We start from the raw sequence: 18,199 nt of genomic DNA on the forward strand, positions 1-18,199 counted from the left end.
GTGTATTTTTATACTTCATCTTAAGTTCTATATCGACCTATACAATAGCATATATCTAATAAAGAAATGATAATGCAGACCATTGAATGTGTGGGTAAGAGTTGAGCATAATACTTTGCATCTCTGTATAGCCGATGGAGCTCATTCACCACGGGTAAAATAACTGTTGCAGGCCGTCCTAGTTAAAATTATTATATCTGCTCGTTGTTCAAAATAATGATAGCAGTACCAATCAGCAGCGCAATAGAATAAATGCTTTTTAGGATAATGACTCAAGAATTTGTCGTGAATTTACAAAAGCTGACAGAAAAGGTTATGATCAGGTTACCCTTAACAAACAACGTTTAATTTTAGGCGTGACAACCTTTTAAAAATTTGACTAAAATTGTAATAGGTTTGCCAGGTTTTATTTCTCTAGCACAAAGGTCTTCAAAAAAGCATTGGTTTGATTCATTTATAACTGCTTTTGTATGTATTTTTGTAATTATATTCATGAGCTTCCTCCAACTTACAGCAGCTTATTATGAAATGTATAACATAATTAAAACCAAGTACCATATCTTTTCCATTTCCAGTCGACATTATTAGCAATGTGAATGTATGCTATAAATGCCTGTCTACAACCTGCTTGATACAATGTTCTTTGTTACATGCGTGAACATCTCTTAGGAGGTTGCTTTTAATACGTCTAATTGCTATAAAAAATTATCTGACTTCATTTCGATATTTCCTTGCATGATAGAACATTCTATCATTCCAGTTGTCATGTGCCCACCCGCTTAGCTCAGTAGGTAAGAGCGTTGGTCTACGGATCACGGGGTCCTGAGTTCGATCCTCGGGCGGGGCGCATGTTCTCCGTGACTATTTGATAAACGACATTGTGTCTGCAATCATTAGTCCTCCACCTCTGATTCATGTGGGGAAGTTGGCAGTTACTTGCGGAAAACAGGTTTGTACTGGTACAGAATCCAGGAACACTGGTTAGGTTAACTGCCCGCCGTTACATGACTGAAATACTGTTGAAAAACGGCGTTAAACCCAAAACAAACAAACAAACAGTTGTCATGTGCGCTTCTCAAATTTTTGTAACGAGGCATAGCTGTAAATAAAGATAGCCTATGCCTGCAAACGTATTGAGACATTACCACAACCAGATAATGCATTATAAAGAATGTTAGCTTAAAGTGTTGTATAGGTGGCTACGTTTTTTTGGTGGGTCTTTTCCTGTTGGATTTATGGCCTTGGTTTTATGTCAAAAAGATGGCTTACTACGGAATTAGTCAGCATGTACCAAAACTGTTTGACCTACAGCTAACAACTAGCAAACTGTTTTACTATAGAAAATACCAGGGTGTCTCATTGTCTGTGTTCGTAACATTATCCCTTTTTGGATTTGTTTTGATTCACCTGCTGCAAACAAATGCATGCCATGTACAGCTTTCTCATAAATGCATATAAAGTGCTGGATGTATCGTTGAGCATTATATTCTTGCATGTATTATTTGCGTTTGCAGGCATAAGCATGAAGATTACATTATTTATTACACTGCTTCATCGCATACCATTTAGTGCACCACATGATGTGACTTAGCACTTTTGGAACAATACATGGTCATGTTATAAATAAAAGCATCAAGCTGTAAGTCAGTGAATGGAGCCAGATAAAATTCTAGTTCCGTAAGGAAATAGACAGCTTGGAAACATCTAAACTATCTGATGTTAACATTTCTAATATATCCACAGAACAATTTATTTATAAGGTCCATGTTTGGGGAGAGACATTAAGGTATAAACTGTTTATACTAAACACCTGGCAACAGCTGGCCTTTTTTATTCTAGACAGAACTGACACATTTCAAATGGCTACAGCACACAGTAATAGGTAACAGTAAGGGTCGTTGAGAAAATTGTCAGTGCTGAAAAAAAAAATCAAAAGAAAATTGAGTGTCACATATTTCAGGCAAACATACAAACTGCAAAATTGGCTATAAATGACACCCAAAATTGTATTGGAGGTGTATGACCTAAGTTTCAATGATGAATCTATCTTTCTGTCATATCATTACAAAAAAGCTTCCTTAATGTCAAGGATAGATCTGTTATGTGATTTCGGGTAAATAGTTACACAGAGCAAAAAAGGAGGAGTCTTTGGATCCGCCATTTTGCGACTACCATGACTTTTTTCGCGCCAGTTTCCTATCAATTAAGAAATAATAAGTTCCCAAACGTGGTTTATCATAGAATAATCCGAGTTTTGAGTTCTCATGCGTAAGAATATATAACGTAGGTCGTAGGCCTGAGTGATATAATGTTACGCATAAGAACGAAAATCTCGGGTTATTCTACGATCACTTGGGAACTAATTATTTCGATTCTAACACAACATACTAGTATCAACAGTGTTAAAAAAATGGTGACTACTTTGTATGACCGTGCTGCGCACTTTAATCGGATGACGTCATTGCACGCGAGTAGTTTATTGCAGAATACCCCGAGATAGATTTTGCTCTACATGTATGTAGGTTATTTGCTGGTCGTGTTAGAATCGTCTGTATACCTTAATTGTGCCCCTTGCATTGCTTAATTCTGTTGGATGGACCCGCAGTGACACTCAAGTTTCATTACTATGTACACTTAAAAGAAGCAATTAAATGCCAGTGCATTAACACAGTCGTGTATAGGGAATGTAAATTTGTCAAGCTAGAAATATTGGAAAACCTATTATAGTTCTTAGCTATCTATTGAAAGGATGCAAATATCAATTTCTTTTATTCTATGGGTCTTTGGATGAGTCATTTGATTTGAAAACATGATTATATCATAAACTGTTATGTAACAGACAAGATTAAGGGGTTAATTTCGATGTTCCCTACAAAAACATACAAAAATTGAGTGGGCCTCTCTTTTTAATAGTAATCTATTGCCCTAATAAATACAGCTATTAAGGTTGACTCCTGGACCTCAAAACGTGAATATTTGTTTGGCTTTTTGGCTTATACATGATGTACATAAATTCACTTTCTTTATTTATGTTAAATCAGTAATATGATTTTAACAATTGAAATAAATCAATTTGCCCTCTAAATGAATTTTTTTAACAATTTCCCTTTTAAGGACCTCATATCATTTTGCCTGAGCCATATATATTGAATGTATACAAAATATATTAAATTCAATAAGTTTTGTGTCAATGGTCACAACTGATTAAGGTCATGAATTAACATTTTGGAAATTGTTCTAGATATTTAATTGAAATAGATAAAAGGTAGTCCCCCTTGGGGCCTCTTGTTTGGTTAATTCAAGCTAACAAATTGTATATGTAATCAAATTCTGATTCAGTATACTTTATAATAATTAATTACAAACTTTCACGCTTTCTTCATAAGAAACATATTTTCACACTCAGTTTTAAAATTAAACATACAGTAAATATCTGATTACGTCCCTTTCTAGTATGTATCTTGAGAAATGTGTATTTTAGGGGTAAACGTTGCATATTTGTCAATACCAAATGGTTATCTGTCTATATTAGTGATATTTTATCCATTTTTAGTTCAGATGAAACATTACTATATAGATAAATTTCAATTTAAAGAAAAACATTTTTTTTCAAGACATTTTTCCCTCCATTTTTAAAATTGATTTTAAATTTCGTTGTTTTGGTCAAAATAGCAATTTCGTGGGGATATAAATTCGTGGGTTTCAACTTCTGAACATAAAATGTATGGGAATTTTACTTATCGTTGGGATTAATTTTCGTGGATTGACTCAGCCACGAAATCCACGAAAATTAGTCCCCCACGAATATTTAAAATACCACAGTAAATACTCCGTCTGTAGTAAGTACTTGATATGCGGTCTGTCAAAATCATTTGACAAAAGACATCTATGTAATAATGAACACTGCGGATATTCAATGAATATGGAAACGACACAATTCATTTATTGAAGTTTCAATTGCATGCTTATCCAGCAACTGTATTTTGTTCTTTATTATTAATACACCGACATGCGCGTCTGTATCGTCTTTTAAGATCCTTCTTTGATGCTCTGTGAGTTAAACTGGGCGATACATAAAACCTGATATATTCAACAAGCAAAATTAACAGAAAGAGATATTTAATGCAAACTCGACAGCAGATATGACAATAAAATGGAAGCAGCTTTTTATTTTGACAGAAATGCATAATACCTGTCATGAAATTGAAAATTATATTTTTATTGCAAAATTCTTTTTAAGTGTCAGCTAAATGCTTACAGTACATGGAGAAAGTTTTCTAACGGCATACATCAATGCAAAGAGGACACGAGTTTGTCGTTCATTCTAGAAACAAGACAATGTCAGTAAATATAATGAATAACAGGTTTTATTGGGTTTAAGATGTGGTCGTGCAGTAAAGTTTTTGTTTTTCTGTTGTTAAAAGGTCGCCCTTGCAAATTCTAGGAAATAAGCTCAAGAGAGATAATTTACTCCAAAAGTAAATATCCATTCATGTTGTTCCTGTTTTGGTGGCTTCGTTCTTTGATTGTGGCTTTTCACTTTGGACTTTTGTCCTAAGATCGAGATGCTGTCAGATTTAAAAGTGTACTTTAGTCATGTGGTATGCATCAACATGTGAACGGACCAACCCATGCCCGCGGTCATACATTAGATGTTGTAATAACCAGGAACGACAGCAAAATAATATCATGTGTCGAGGTCATCGATCCAGGTCTTTGCGACAATACTGGTAATATGTCACAGGATCACCATGCAATTCACTTCAACGCCTGTGCCGCAAAACCAGCTCCAATACGTTTCCAGAAGGCGCAGACGTGGATCAGCTAGTAAAAGCATATTCAAAAGGATTATCCTTACTGATAGATAAACACGCTCCTTTACGCACAAAAACTATCGTTCTTCGACCTAGCTGTCCGTGGTTTACAGACGAACTTCATAAGGCTTAACACTTAAAAAACGCAAGCTTGAGCGGAAGCGGCGTAAATCCAAACTAACAATCGACCATCAAATTTATAGGGACCAATGTGCTACCATGAATAAACTCCTAATTCAGGCCCGAACCGACTACTTCTCTGATAAGGTGAAGTCGTGTGGCACTGACCACAAAAGTTTGGCCAAGATAACCAAAAATCTATTAGGAGACAGCCAAGATGCTTCCCGTCCCTCTAACAAATCATCAAAGGAACTTGCGCAGAAGTTTAGTGACTTTTTCATCGAGAAAATTGAGAACATTAGGAATGATATTATTTCGCATAGCCAAACTGATCGTGATTCAGTAGACTTGCATTGTCCAGAACACCAAGAAGTAGCAAACTGTCTTATTGATTTGGCTCCTACAACGATAGAAGAGATAGAACAAATTAAACAAAAATCTCCAAGCAAATCCTGCGAACTTGACCCTTTACCAACATGGCTTCTGAAGAAATGTCTCGATGAGCTCTTGCCGCTGATAACAAACATCATAAATACATCAATGGAATTAGGTTATGTACCAAAAGAGTTTAAAAGTGCTAGGATAAGACCCCTGCTTAAGAAACCAGGTCTTGAACCAAACATTTTCAAAAACTACAGGCCTGTATCTAACCTCCCTTTCATTTCAAAAATCTTAGAAAAGGTAGTAGATGCGCGTCTTGAGCGGAACTTGAGTGAAAATGAGCTACATGAGGGACTGCAGTCTGCTTACAGAAAGTTTCATTCAACTGAGTCGGCTTTAATAAAGGTATAGAATGACATCCTCACATCTCTCGATCAAAATTCTGTAACAGTCCTCGTGCTACTCGATCTTTCTGCGGCTTTCGACACGATTGATCACCAAACACTGTTTACACCGGCTCGAACATCATTTTGGAGTCACAGACAAACCACTTGCATGGATGTCATCATATCTTAGTGACCGCTATCAAACTGTATGCGTTGATGGTGAGTTGTCGACGCCTACGTTGATGAAATACAGTGTGCCCCAGGGATCAATGCTTGGTCCAAAGAACTATATCATGTACACTAAACCCATGGGTGCCATATGCAGACGTCATGGACTTCTTCATCATTTCTACGCTGATGACTCTCAGTTATACCTATCTTTTAAGCCGATAGAGGCTGTGGCCAGAAGTGAAGCTTTGCGCCGCATTGAGGGCTGCCTGGCTGAAATTGTCTCGTAGATGAATTCCAACATGCTGAAGCTCAATGCTGATAAAACTGAGATAATGCTATTGACATCAAAGCGTTACTCCAAGTACATTGATGACGTTTCTGTGAAGGTCGGTGATTCTGTGATAAAATCCACGAAATGTGTTAGGAATCTTGGAGCAGTATTTGACAGCGGTATGGATATGGAACAACAAGTCAACTTGGTGTGCCGGGCTGGATATGCACAACTTCGCAGAATAGGTCACATCAGACGGAATCTTACCAGTGATGCCACAAAAACCCTGATAAGAACACTGCAGCTCGCGTAATCACTAAGACGCCCCGTCGCAATCATATAACACTGGTTCTGAAGGAGCTTCACTGGTTGCCAGTGAAATACAGGGTGCAGTACAAGGTTCTGACCCACACTTTTAAGGCTTTACACAATCAGTCCACTGCCTATACTAGGGATATGCTAGAAGTGTATAAATCGGTCAGGACCCTAAGATCACAAGACACGCTGACACTGGTTATGCCAAAATCTAAAACCATGATGTATGGCAATCGAAGCTTTTCGTGCACTGCTCCAAAGCTTTGGAACTCCCTTCCTGTCAAGATCAGGGAAGCTGACACGCTAGCTGCTTTCAAAAGCCTGCTCAAAACCCACTTCGTTGTACAATATTTTGTTAACTGACCGATACATTTATTTTTTTTTACCTGTTTTTAAATTATACTTGTTTTCATTCATGATTTTTGTTATTGTGGAATGCATTATCTTTGTATACGTATTTATTTGTATTTTTGCAATTTATTCTGTAAAGCACTTTTGAACGTGTACAAGTGCATGGAAAGAGTGCTATATAAATGTGGTATAATAATAATAATAATAATAATAATGACAATTGACAAGACTACACCCAATAGAAAAAGGATTGGAATGATAGAAACAACTAAAATATTTCCTCTCCTTACAGATGAATCACATACAATAATGGCAGGCATTGAATATACGATCTTAAATACATAACATCGAAGTAAGCTGTTTTACTAAACTTTGAAGTTGTAGAAAATGGTGAACAAGAAAATTTGAAAAGTTGTGAGATGAGTACGTAGCAATTATCAAATAATTATCTTAGATTAGTTTTTCATAGCTTCATTTTGAGCATTACTAAATCAGAATAGTAACTATGTCTGGTTTAAAATATCGCTAGTTGTTTCACCTAAGCAAGTGCATACTAAAGTATGAAATTACGACCTTGACCTTTGACCTACTAATCTCAAGATCAATAGGGGTCATCTGCTGGTCATGACCAACCTCCCTGAAAACCGACTTGTCTACTGACCAACCGACCGACAGATTGACCGACATCAGAAAAACAACATGTCCCTCCTTCTTCGAAGGCGGAGTGGCATAATAACGTAAGTGTTTGATATGACTTTGAATCACCAAATGCCGTCTATTTACTGGCATATCAACCGAAAAGTGCCAGAAATGCAGTATAAATTTAGACCTAAACAGCAATATTCGAACTATTTTGTAAAGTCGATAATTTTATCAAGTAAAAATGTACTTCTTATGTAAAAATCTTGCCAACCAACGCTGAGTAACATTTGAAAACATATTTCTTGTGTAATCAAAGATAGGAAACATTTTAATCAAACATAAAAAAGAAAGCGTTTTTAAAACCATCAGTATAAATTTACAATAAATGATAAACGGTATTTTATTTTGCGAAAACACTTGAACGTGATAAACCTTCATTTGTACAGGTTTTGCCCTATAAACAATCAAAAAAGATTATTTTCAAAACACGTTAGTACTGATACGAGAAGTTGAAAACTCACAAGTAAATAATTTTCTTACCGTCTGAGTAAAAATCGATCATTACCCTTATCATGCAAATGTTTTTCAACTTAAACAGGTAGTGTTGGCGTTTCCTAGAAGCAGCTGACAATTACTTTCGCCGCGACAATATAAACCCTGTCGTATAAACCTTGTCATGTGCATTCTGATCATAAGTGGCAATATACAGAGATATAACTGGAATAAAACAAGGTAATGTTTTACTTGATTTGTTGATTTTGTTTGTTTGTGTTTTGGTTTACCGTTTTTCAACAGTATTTCGATTAAGTATTGTCTGGCAGTTTACCTATCCATTTTGCCTGAATTCTGTACCAGTACAAACCTTTTTCCCGCAAGTAACTGCCAATTTCTTTACATGAATGAAACCGAGGATGAACGCAATATGCACTCTCCTTGTTGGACTAAGCGGACAGGCTAATTTAGTTGACTAGCTTTTATTTGTAAATGCTGTAAATTTTGTCCCACATTTACATGCATTTATAGTGTCTTAGGATGACACTTACATTTTTATTCCATGAAATTTCATATATAGTTATGTTTGTATCAGTATAATTGCAATAACATAATGATGACCTCTATTTACCCTAACTTAAATTGCTTCCTCCGCGTTCTACCAATGATAGCCCATGGACAATTAAAATGAAAAAGATTTAAAGGATGTTCCAGTTTATATCCATTATTTGTGCCGCTGTCCGAGGTATTACGCTTTCCAGAATCATATGCTATAAGCTATGAATGAATATTGCTTTCAAAAGCTCAAATGAAGACAATACACATAAGACAAAAGTAAAGGTAGATTTTTCGGAACCACAGCCACAGAACCACGCATTTACAAAGTAGGCCCGCAACAAAAACAAAGCTGTAACGGAAAAAATATTATACACGGGTAGCTTCAAAAATCCAACAAGCACATTTAATTTTTGATGTTGAACCATAAACGTAAACGTTATGATAATGTTAACTAGCTCAATCTTCTTATCTCTTATCTTCTTTTGTTTTCTAATGTTTCTGGACAACAGTAGCAAACACATCATGCAACACCAAGGGACACTAGAAATTTTCCTGCTGTAATATTTTCTCGAAAGGAGTCAAGAAGATATACGTTACCACGTATATAGATAGGCATACATTTTGAAAAATGTTAGTTAAATATCTAAATCATAGTTGAAACTGTGTGTTTATATTTTCTGGCACTTTGGTACCGCAGTGTCCATTCAAGGTTGCTATTATAAAATTCTAAAAAAGCGAGTGCTAGGGGGCGTTGCTCATTTCATTATCTCTCATAACAGACTCAGCCAAACCGATTCTGCTACTTTTTCGATTAGTTGCATTCTATGCCAGAAAGAAATGAATTATGTAGCGTTACTCTTTCCTAAAATCTAACTTATTAACTAAAATCTAATATATAACAGTTTAAATTATTGTTTTATCCTTATCTAGTATAATCTGTTTGTACCGTTATTGAAAGTTGTGAAGAGGTTAAACGTTTATTTTGAACCTGTTGAAACTGATAAAGTACGCCATAAATATTAAACATGTACAACACTATATTTAGTTTAAATTCCTAGAAGAAGGTTTTTTTTATAATTTTATTATAGGAAAAGTAGGTAAGTTGATTTTTGTAAATTCATCAACCGTAACAACTGCAACAGGTGCTGTTCACAAACAGTATGATTTTAAATAATACAATTATGTTAATAAGGGAAATGTATTTCGAAAAATTCAGTCCGATAAAGACAAAAAGCCGAAAACGACCGACCATACAACGGACAAACTCGATAGGATTAGAAATTCGATGGGTTCACAAAAACGGGGACAAGGGTCACAACAATTAAGAATATACAAAAACTAAAGGGCTCAAAATAATTTATTTCACACTTACTAACGTTGTAATATGAATTACCACTTAAACCCACTTTATAAGCAAAATAATTTTTTCTTTGCAAAACTAATATAAGCGTTTTAGCTGACATAAGAGTATGCAAAAATGAGATCATTCGCTATGTAGTTTAATTCTTTTACGGATCTGTACACGATTTAGGAAAATATTCGTTTCGCTAATTGCAGTACCAATAACCTCGTACAAAATTATCCTAACCGTAACAATCAAGTATATTTACCCATTAAAGTTTTTCGAATGAATGATTAAGCATTACTATAGGAAAAGGAAAAAACGGTTCACCTCTTTTTAACAAAAAAATAAGCTAAGGTTTCTTTATTCTACTTAAGGGTGATTTCTGTCAGCGATCAGAGATATTATTTTGCTGCATGGCGCGCAAATAAATTAATGTTGAATTAATAAATACTGCCATTGAAATGGAATTCATGCTGAATAGTATGACAAGACAAATGTTGCATTTTTATATAATGGAATAGTCATTGTTTAGAAATTACAGACAAAAGAAAGATGAGCGATGAAAGTCCATCAGAGCCGCGCGAGCCCGAAAAGCTGTCAAAAAGTATAATAGACATATTTTCTAAAAAGGATAATGTACTGCCTATTCCATCGCAGTAAGTGTGCAAATATTCTCAACCCCTTTTTTAATGTGACATAGAAAATGTGTTATAAATTGCTTATTCTGGTGTAGCAAATAACTTATGTCGATTGATACTGAGAAAGTTTTATTTCAAGGTATAAAGGATAATAGGTAATGGCGGATTTTTCGGAAGCCACGCATTCGCAAAGTAGGCCCATAACAAAAAGAATCTGTAACGGAAAAAAAATATTATAGACGAAAGAGAATTCTTCACATGAAATTATTTAAATGTCTTATTTCAGTGTTATTTGGTACGTGTATATCTTTGGAAGAAACATTTTCCTTGGTTTAAATTAGTGTTCAGAGAGGCTCATCAGCTTGTAGATTAAAGTTAATATGAAATTAGGTGCTACCTAAAAGGCAGAGCTCCCTTGAAAAATCACAGTGCCCCTTTAAATTTAAAGGAGTGGTGTTGGAATAGTCTGGAATTATGGATTCGTTTAGGAAGTTTATGTTCTGTTAGATCTATTAAAATTATAAGTATTAATGATAATTCATGATTTCTGAATGCATGTTTTAGACTGCATCAAATTTAATTCTTGACATGTAAAATACTCGAAAGATATTCTGTATATAGTTAAAAGAAAGTTCGATATAGATTAAAATCTGCAGTAAGATAAAGAAGAAAACGTATATGAATAATTTCTGTTATTCCTATTAAAACGTACTGCATCAACAATTTTACATAAATTATTATCATAACCAGTCACAAATGATAACTCATTCAAATTGAAAAGCTTCAAACCTTACAGAATCTCATTAGGCCAATAGCCGAAGGAATTCTATCTCTTTGCGTGTAAATGTTTGGCAATAAGGACTTAATGTAAAAAGTTAATGTTTCAGTTCCAAATTAGAATTTACATAATCCTGGAAATGACTATTGTAATTCTTTTAAATGTCATTATTGTCAAATTTTGGTTCTTTCTGAAAGGAAGAATGATTGTGTCCAACTTTCAGTCAAAAATACTGCTATAATAGACGCCTGGTATGGGAAAATTACAATCATTTACAAGACTATACAAAACTTGTTTTAAACCCAAAAGACTAGCAATTTTTAAAAGTTAATGATCAGAATTTTACCTGTTTGCCAAAATTCTCGAAAAACCCTGTTTATTTACTGAACTTCTAAGTTAACATTTCTATGGCTTTTTTATGGTTAATCTTTTAGCACCATAAAATATTGATGGTAGTAAGAACCTTTTTGATGTTTATTGATAATTCATCGCCAATAGCTTTAGTGTTTTTTTTATAAACTCTGGTCAGATGAAATATGGATGAAATATATGCAGACGGGGAGAAGAGCATTATTTGCTTTTCACAGTTCAATGCCTGTATATTTTGATCCTAAAGCTGTTTTTGTTTTTAAAGTTATGTCTACTGACTACTGCACAGACACTACATTGGAACCTGACATCAAAACTAAACACTTGTTAAATTTCACATGAATGACTTTAGTTATACAATATTTTCAAAACTCATAATAATAGGAAAAAAAAACTGAAATAAAAAAGGAATTGAAAAAAGAATCTGGTCCAGGTGAGGTTCGAACTCACGACCTATGGTTTTGAACGCGAACTCGCTAACCACTACACCATTGTGGAGTTATGACGTCATCATGACAAACATAAGTATATAATAAAGTTCGGTAATGGCAGCGTGACGAAAGTCGTTTCAAAATGAAAATATTGTATTTTATTTCTTTTTTCCTTCGTAGAAAATGTATTTAGCACTAATTTTTGTTATCAAACGCGCATTTACATTTTTATTCAATATTCAAAGCTGTAAGCGAGACGCTTTTGTCAACCGTAAACAGTAAGCGTCTACTGACGTCTTTACTGATTAATTACTATGTGCATAGAGCGCATGAAAAAATCCGAACAACACCGATTCCAAAAAGTACCACGAATTTTCAACTCGATAGTATACACAGTTAGATCTCTCTATTCGTTTTCTTGTTCATACGTCTAACCGTAATGCGACGCTGTCGGCACCGCTTCGCGGCGCCGGTAGCTCTGCTATTAAAAGACCCCAGGAAACATAATTCTTTTATCAGATAAGATGAGATGAAATAACATGAATAATATTTTGTTATATGTAATATGTGTATTGTATCTATATATACATATGAAATATCATATTTTTAATATACCCGTTTCACATTTTATATTATTTCCGTCAAAGACAGTCTGACTTAAGTACATCTCCTACTACGCTACGCTTAGGATCTGAACACGAGCTATTGATAGCCTCGTTCTGGCCACCCTTCCGCTAGCCAATCAAAAGCTAACTTAAAACATTCTGCCTTAGTTTCTTTGATATCTTTAATTTTTATGTCGTAAGAGGTCAGATAGCCGGTTAGCTCAGTTGGTAGGGCACTTGCTTTGTTAGCGAGGGGTGCCGAGTTCGAACCTTGGACTGACTGCAATTTTTTCTTACTCTTTGACATTCGAACAAATCGTCTGATTGGTTCAAATAAAAATAGATTTGCGAAAATAAAAATAGCAATATTGGAAATCCAAAATATACAGAAGACGAATATGAATGGATCGTTCTCAGATCTTCGTTTAGAAGATCAAGCACTTTAGTCAGATTGCGTCAAAGAAATACTGTAATTAATAAATGTCCAGAAGATTAGTGAAATAATCTCTAGTCAAAGAAATATAAACCTTTAGCCTGCTGGCAGCAATTGATTTTGCCTTTGCGACAAGTGCAGACCAAGATCAGCCTGCACATCCGTGTAGTCTGATCATGGTCTGCACTGTTCGCTATTCAGTCAGTAAATTTTCAGTAAACACCCCTTCAAATGATAAATTGTTCTGTTCAAACTGAATGATGGACCAGTCCACTATAGAAATTTAGCAGGGTAAAGTTAAAGTGATATTAGTTTCGCTGACCGTTTTGACATTTTTGTCAATTTTAACCTTTTCCACCATATAATCGGTGCGGTGGGAAAGTGGTAACACAAATACTAGTAATCATAAATGATTTTGCATGATGCATGTTTTACAACGCTGCAGTTGACAAAAAGAGATTTCCAGAAAAAACAAAGGCCTTATAACCGTTCGTGTTTAATACATTGGCATTTCACTAAATATAGCTTCTCATTTGTCAGAGTCATTGATTAGAGCACTTAGCGTTTTTTTGTTTTACCTCCCACCAGATTCTAGCCCTTTCATTGGTTGAGTAGTGTCACGTGATTGCCCTCTATATTTCCATAGAGGGTCCGTGGATGACCCTACATGAGAATTGCAAGTCAAAATGACGGAAATTTGCATTTTTCGATATAAAAATGACGATAAAGTAAAATTGGAGGTAAAATTATAAGGTTTGTAACTGATCCTCTACGGAAATATGTAGGGTCAGTATGCTTTATATAGGACGAGGTGAAGTAGCAAACCCAATAATTAATAATATATATATTTTCACTGGAAAAGTTCATGTGTTTGTATTGATATGGTGAAATATATGGCATTAACTCGACAAGTTGATGGATAGTAGGACCTATTCTGCTCACCCCACGAAAGGTGAGAGTTGTCCTACTCACCGGGCGCCGACGAGCAAAGCAACATCTTAGCAGAAAATGCATTTATTTGACTGAAACTTCGCACAATGCTTTATAGTCATCAAACCTACTATATACTTTCCCGGTTTGACAACTTTAGTTTAAACTTGGCGTTATATTTAAGTTTGGAATCAAATATGTATCAGTGTTATTATTACAGTGATAATTTCTTTCGAATAGTCGAGAGCGTTGCCTTCTAGACAGCTCCTGATAGAGTTTTCGTTGGTATTAATGATTTGAAGCATTTTTACAAGAAGGCATATTTTTCGGCAAAGAAAAATATACGATCAGAGTAAAAATAGACAACTCTGTAAGTATTTTCGGTCTAGTAAATAATGTACGGATAAAACTTCAATATCAAGTTTTGTGGTGCTAACACCTGCTAAATGATAATAAGAGCAAAATAATTTATCATTTTTTAAGACATTAATCACACATCTTGCTCGTATTTCCATTTGTAAACCAGAATATAGCTTTTACTTACCATAAGTTTGTATGTAATACATGTATTATAATTACGTAAGATTGCTTAAATGTATATTTTATGTTTTGTCACTTTGTACATTGATTTTATTTTCCATTTATCAGACGTGATTTTAGGATAGCAGTATGCAGTACTTAATTAGATCTACAGATAAGGTCTACAACATTTTACGTTTATCTTCAGGCCTGACAACCAAATATTTCATTCACCCATGAAACTGGTATCAACTATATATTTGAAATATTGATTCTTAAAATTAGTGTGTATTTTTCAGCTAGTGATAAATCTTGGTTTGAGACGGGTCACACAACGAAAGCTGTGACAAAAGGTATCTGGGTAATGTGTCGTCCACACCCTACACAGGAAGACCAAGTTCTTGTTTTACTAGATACAGAAGGGATTGATGATCCTGATAAGGTATTGGTTATAAGCATTCATGCTAAAAGATTACTGGGTATTTTATTGGTCTTGGTTATCAAACAATCATATTAAAAGTTTATAATGTATCTTAAGATAATTGGTCTTGGTAATAAAGTACTCATTTTGAAATGTTATAATGTATTTTAAGCGGATCGGGACTAAGCATTATAGCAATAATTCTGAAAACGTTTTAGGAATGTATATATACATGTATACTTACTCCTCCACAGAATTTTATCAAAAGAAAATTTGTGAAACTGTTTATATACACGTGACATAAGCATAAGACTTTATACTGAAAAAAAAACAACAACAAAAAACGAGCATATATATTTTAGCAGTAGGCAATCGTTAGATCAAAATCTAAAAATGTATGTGAAAGCGAGATATGTTAAAGAAATCTTATAATTTGTAAACATTGTCACAATTCGTTTTATAATACCTATACTAACGTATCTAGCTACCTTTAATGATAACATAATTATGACGAGATATTCAGACTATCAAATGTTTTCGTGAGACAAATGGCTAAGCTACATCATATTTTAATCGTAATTTAAATAATGTTTAAGTCATAATTTTCTAAACCTTATGTGTGTCAGATCTCCAGAACTCGACAAGTCAGTCTATAGAGTGTCTATTTTGTTTAGATCGGAAAATATTCTGAATTCCGAGATGGTACTTTTTCTGTAAGTCTGTGATAATAAAATGTGATTTGCATTAACATCTGTTATATTGAATTCACTTGCTTTATGTGCAACATTATCAATACTATCAACATAAATTATATCTAGGTCGATATAGAAGACGACTAAAACCTGTTTGTACTTGCCACGCTTTTATCCAACACAATGGTTTACAATACAAGAGGGAACTTTGATAAAACTGCAATTGATAAATTTAAGAATCCTTTTTATTATGCTTTAAAAGTAGATAACTTACGTGTAAACAATACACAAGCCAAAAGACTACATTCAGTTACAATACATTTACTTTGGTTCAAGGAATAAAATAAAAACGAACCCCGACTGTACAGGCCCATAATGCTGAACTTTATGTTAATTCAAGTTCTAATTTTAAGTATATTTCGGCAAATGACTTTAGAAAGTATATGAATTAGGTAGTAACACACACTATACTCACAGTTTTCTTTGACCATACAGATTTTTAACAACAAGATTAAAACATCAATAAAAGTAAGCTGTTCAGAAGAAGACGATTCTATCCTTGATTTCTTTTTCCCGAACTTTGTTCTCACACTAAGGGATTTTACTCTTGAAACTAACAATGAGGACGATGATACCTTTCTTGAAAATAATTTAGAGCTGGAACAACACAAAAAGATGAAAAAAGGTAAACAAGAGGATCTCGATGAACACAACCTTCCACGAATACTTATCCGAAGATATTTCAAGAACAGAAAATGCTTCCGGTTCAGAAAACTGGTCAAACAAGATCTGCTGAAAGAATTGATGACGCTGTCAGAGAATTCATTGAAGACAGAATTTCGGGAAACTTTGGACAAGTTCCGGAATTACATATTTTCTTGTAAGCCGAAGTTACTGAAATCAGGAAAAGCAATAAATGGCAGGAGTAAGTACACATGATAATTTTCTAGCTGAACAATAATTGAGTTGCAAGTCAACTTGTATCTATTGCAATTTCAAGCATCCAAATTTAATATAAACTGAAATTAATATTCTGATTTGTTATCTGTTTTATGTCTTGTTTCCTTAATACTAATCGTTTTTCGTTCATAAATATACTTATTTTTAATATGCTTTATATTCTTTCATTTATCTGTTAAGTATCTTAAGGTGCTATTTGTGACATTTATTGTTGTATTTACAGTGTTTTGTTCTCTATTACGGAACTAAATCAGTTCCATACGAGCTGGAGAGTCTCCATGTTTGACAAGCGCAATGATATCAATGTCAGCAGAGGAAAATAAACATGTAGTCTCAAAAGCTTCGGAAATATATGAAGCTGAAATGCAAAAACGTCTACCTTCCTATTCACCGAGGGAGAAAGTTCTTGTTAACTACCACAAGGATATATGCAAGTAGCTCAAGAAGTTTTGAAGTCTGAACTAATTATTGACGATGAACAAATCTATGAAAAACAGGCAATGGTAAATTAAAACATTTTTATGAATCAACAGTTGATAATGATAAATATGAGCGTGCCATGAGAAAACTAACATAGTGGGTTTCCGACCAGCATGGATCCATGCTGTTCGTTTTTAAAGCCTATTGGAATTGGAGAAACTGTTAGCAAACAACATGAGTCCTGACCAGACTGTGCGGATGCGCAGGCTGGTCTGGATCTATGCTGGTCGCAAACCCACTATGTTGGTTTTCTCATGGCACAGCTCATATGATAAAATGTAAACTTTTGAGCATACATTTTCATTTTGATATTGCCATCGTACAATAAATGACTGCGACGTTGTCCTTTCCGTCCTATGGGCAAGTATTTATTTGATATGCTAATATGCCTCTCTGTTAAAATAACCTTACGCTAGAATGACGTCACGTTAACATGCGGTGACATCAATGATTTGTTGCGACCAAGAATGAGCGCTTCTGTATTTTATTAACTGTTTTAGATTGAGGGCATATTAGAATCGAAATAATTTATAGCAAAATAGTGTTTTAACACTATTTATACTCTCGGGCGGTAATACGTCGTACAAATAATTTTACTCGGGCTGCGCCCTCGTGAAATTATTGAGCCCGACGTATAACCACCCGTCGTTCATAAATAGAGTTAAACACTTTTTCTTGCTATTAATTATTTCTTAATTCATCGCTTGTAATACCAAAGTTAGTGCGTTCTTTTGAATAATAATAACTTTGTGCTTCGCAGTTTATTTTAATGAATAATTTTAGGTTTGCTTCAAAGAACAGTTTGACAAATTCAAGAATATTGTCAAGAAAGATTTAGAAGCAAAATGTTTGGATATACTGGGAAGACTTGATACCACGAAAATACAAGTGAAGATAAAGAATCGCAAATACTGCACACCAACAGGCTTTGATGATTGCATGAAATATATAGATTCGTTGATCAAGCAGTTCACTAATGAAGCAGGTTACATGGGATCTGTGGTAAGCAGTATCTTTGAAGGCTTTGAAGATAAAACGAAAAGTCTTTCCCTCTATATGATACTTAATTACTTATTTCAAGTCAAGGTATAGGATTA

General features: G+C 34.3%; 1 protein-coding gene across 1 annotated transcript; it reads left to right on the top strand.

Annotated features, from left to right (window-relative positions):
* The first annotated feature begins 14,015 nt into the window (after positions 1–14,015).
* On the top strand, positions 14,016–16,601 carry LOC128547985 (guanylate-binding protein 1-like). Its single transcript, XM_053522127.1, has 3 exons — positions 14,016–14,052; positions 14,849–14,991; positions 16,158–16,601. The coding sequence occupies exons 1-3, from the start codon at positions 14,016–14,018 to the stop codon at positions 16,599–16,601; spliced, it is 624 nt and encodes a 207-aa protein (XP_053378102.1).
* The last annotated feature ends 1,598 nt before the right edge of the window (positions 16,602–18,199 follow it).

The sequence above is a fragment of the Mercenaria mercenaria genome, chromosome 1 (assembly GCF_021730395.1).
Source record: "Mercenaria mercenaria strain notata chromosome 1, MADL_Memer_1, whole genome shotgun sequence".
Taxonomy (NCBI): Eukaryota; Metazoa; Mollusca; class Bivalvia; order Venerida; family Veneridae; genus Mercenaria; species Mercenaria mercenaria.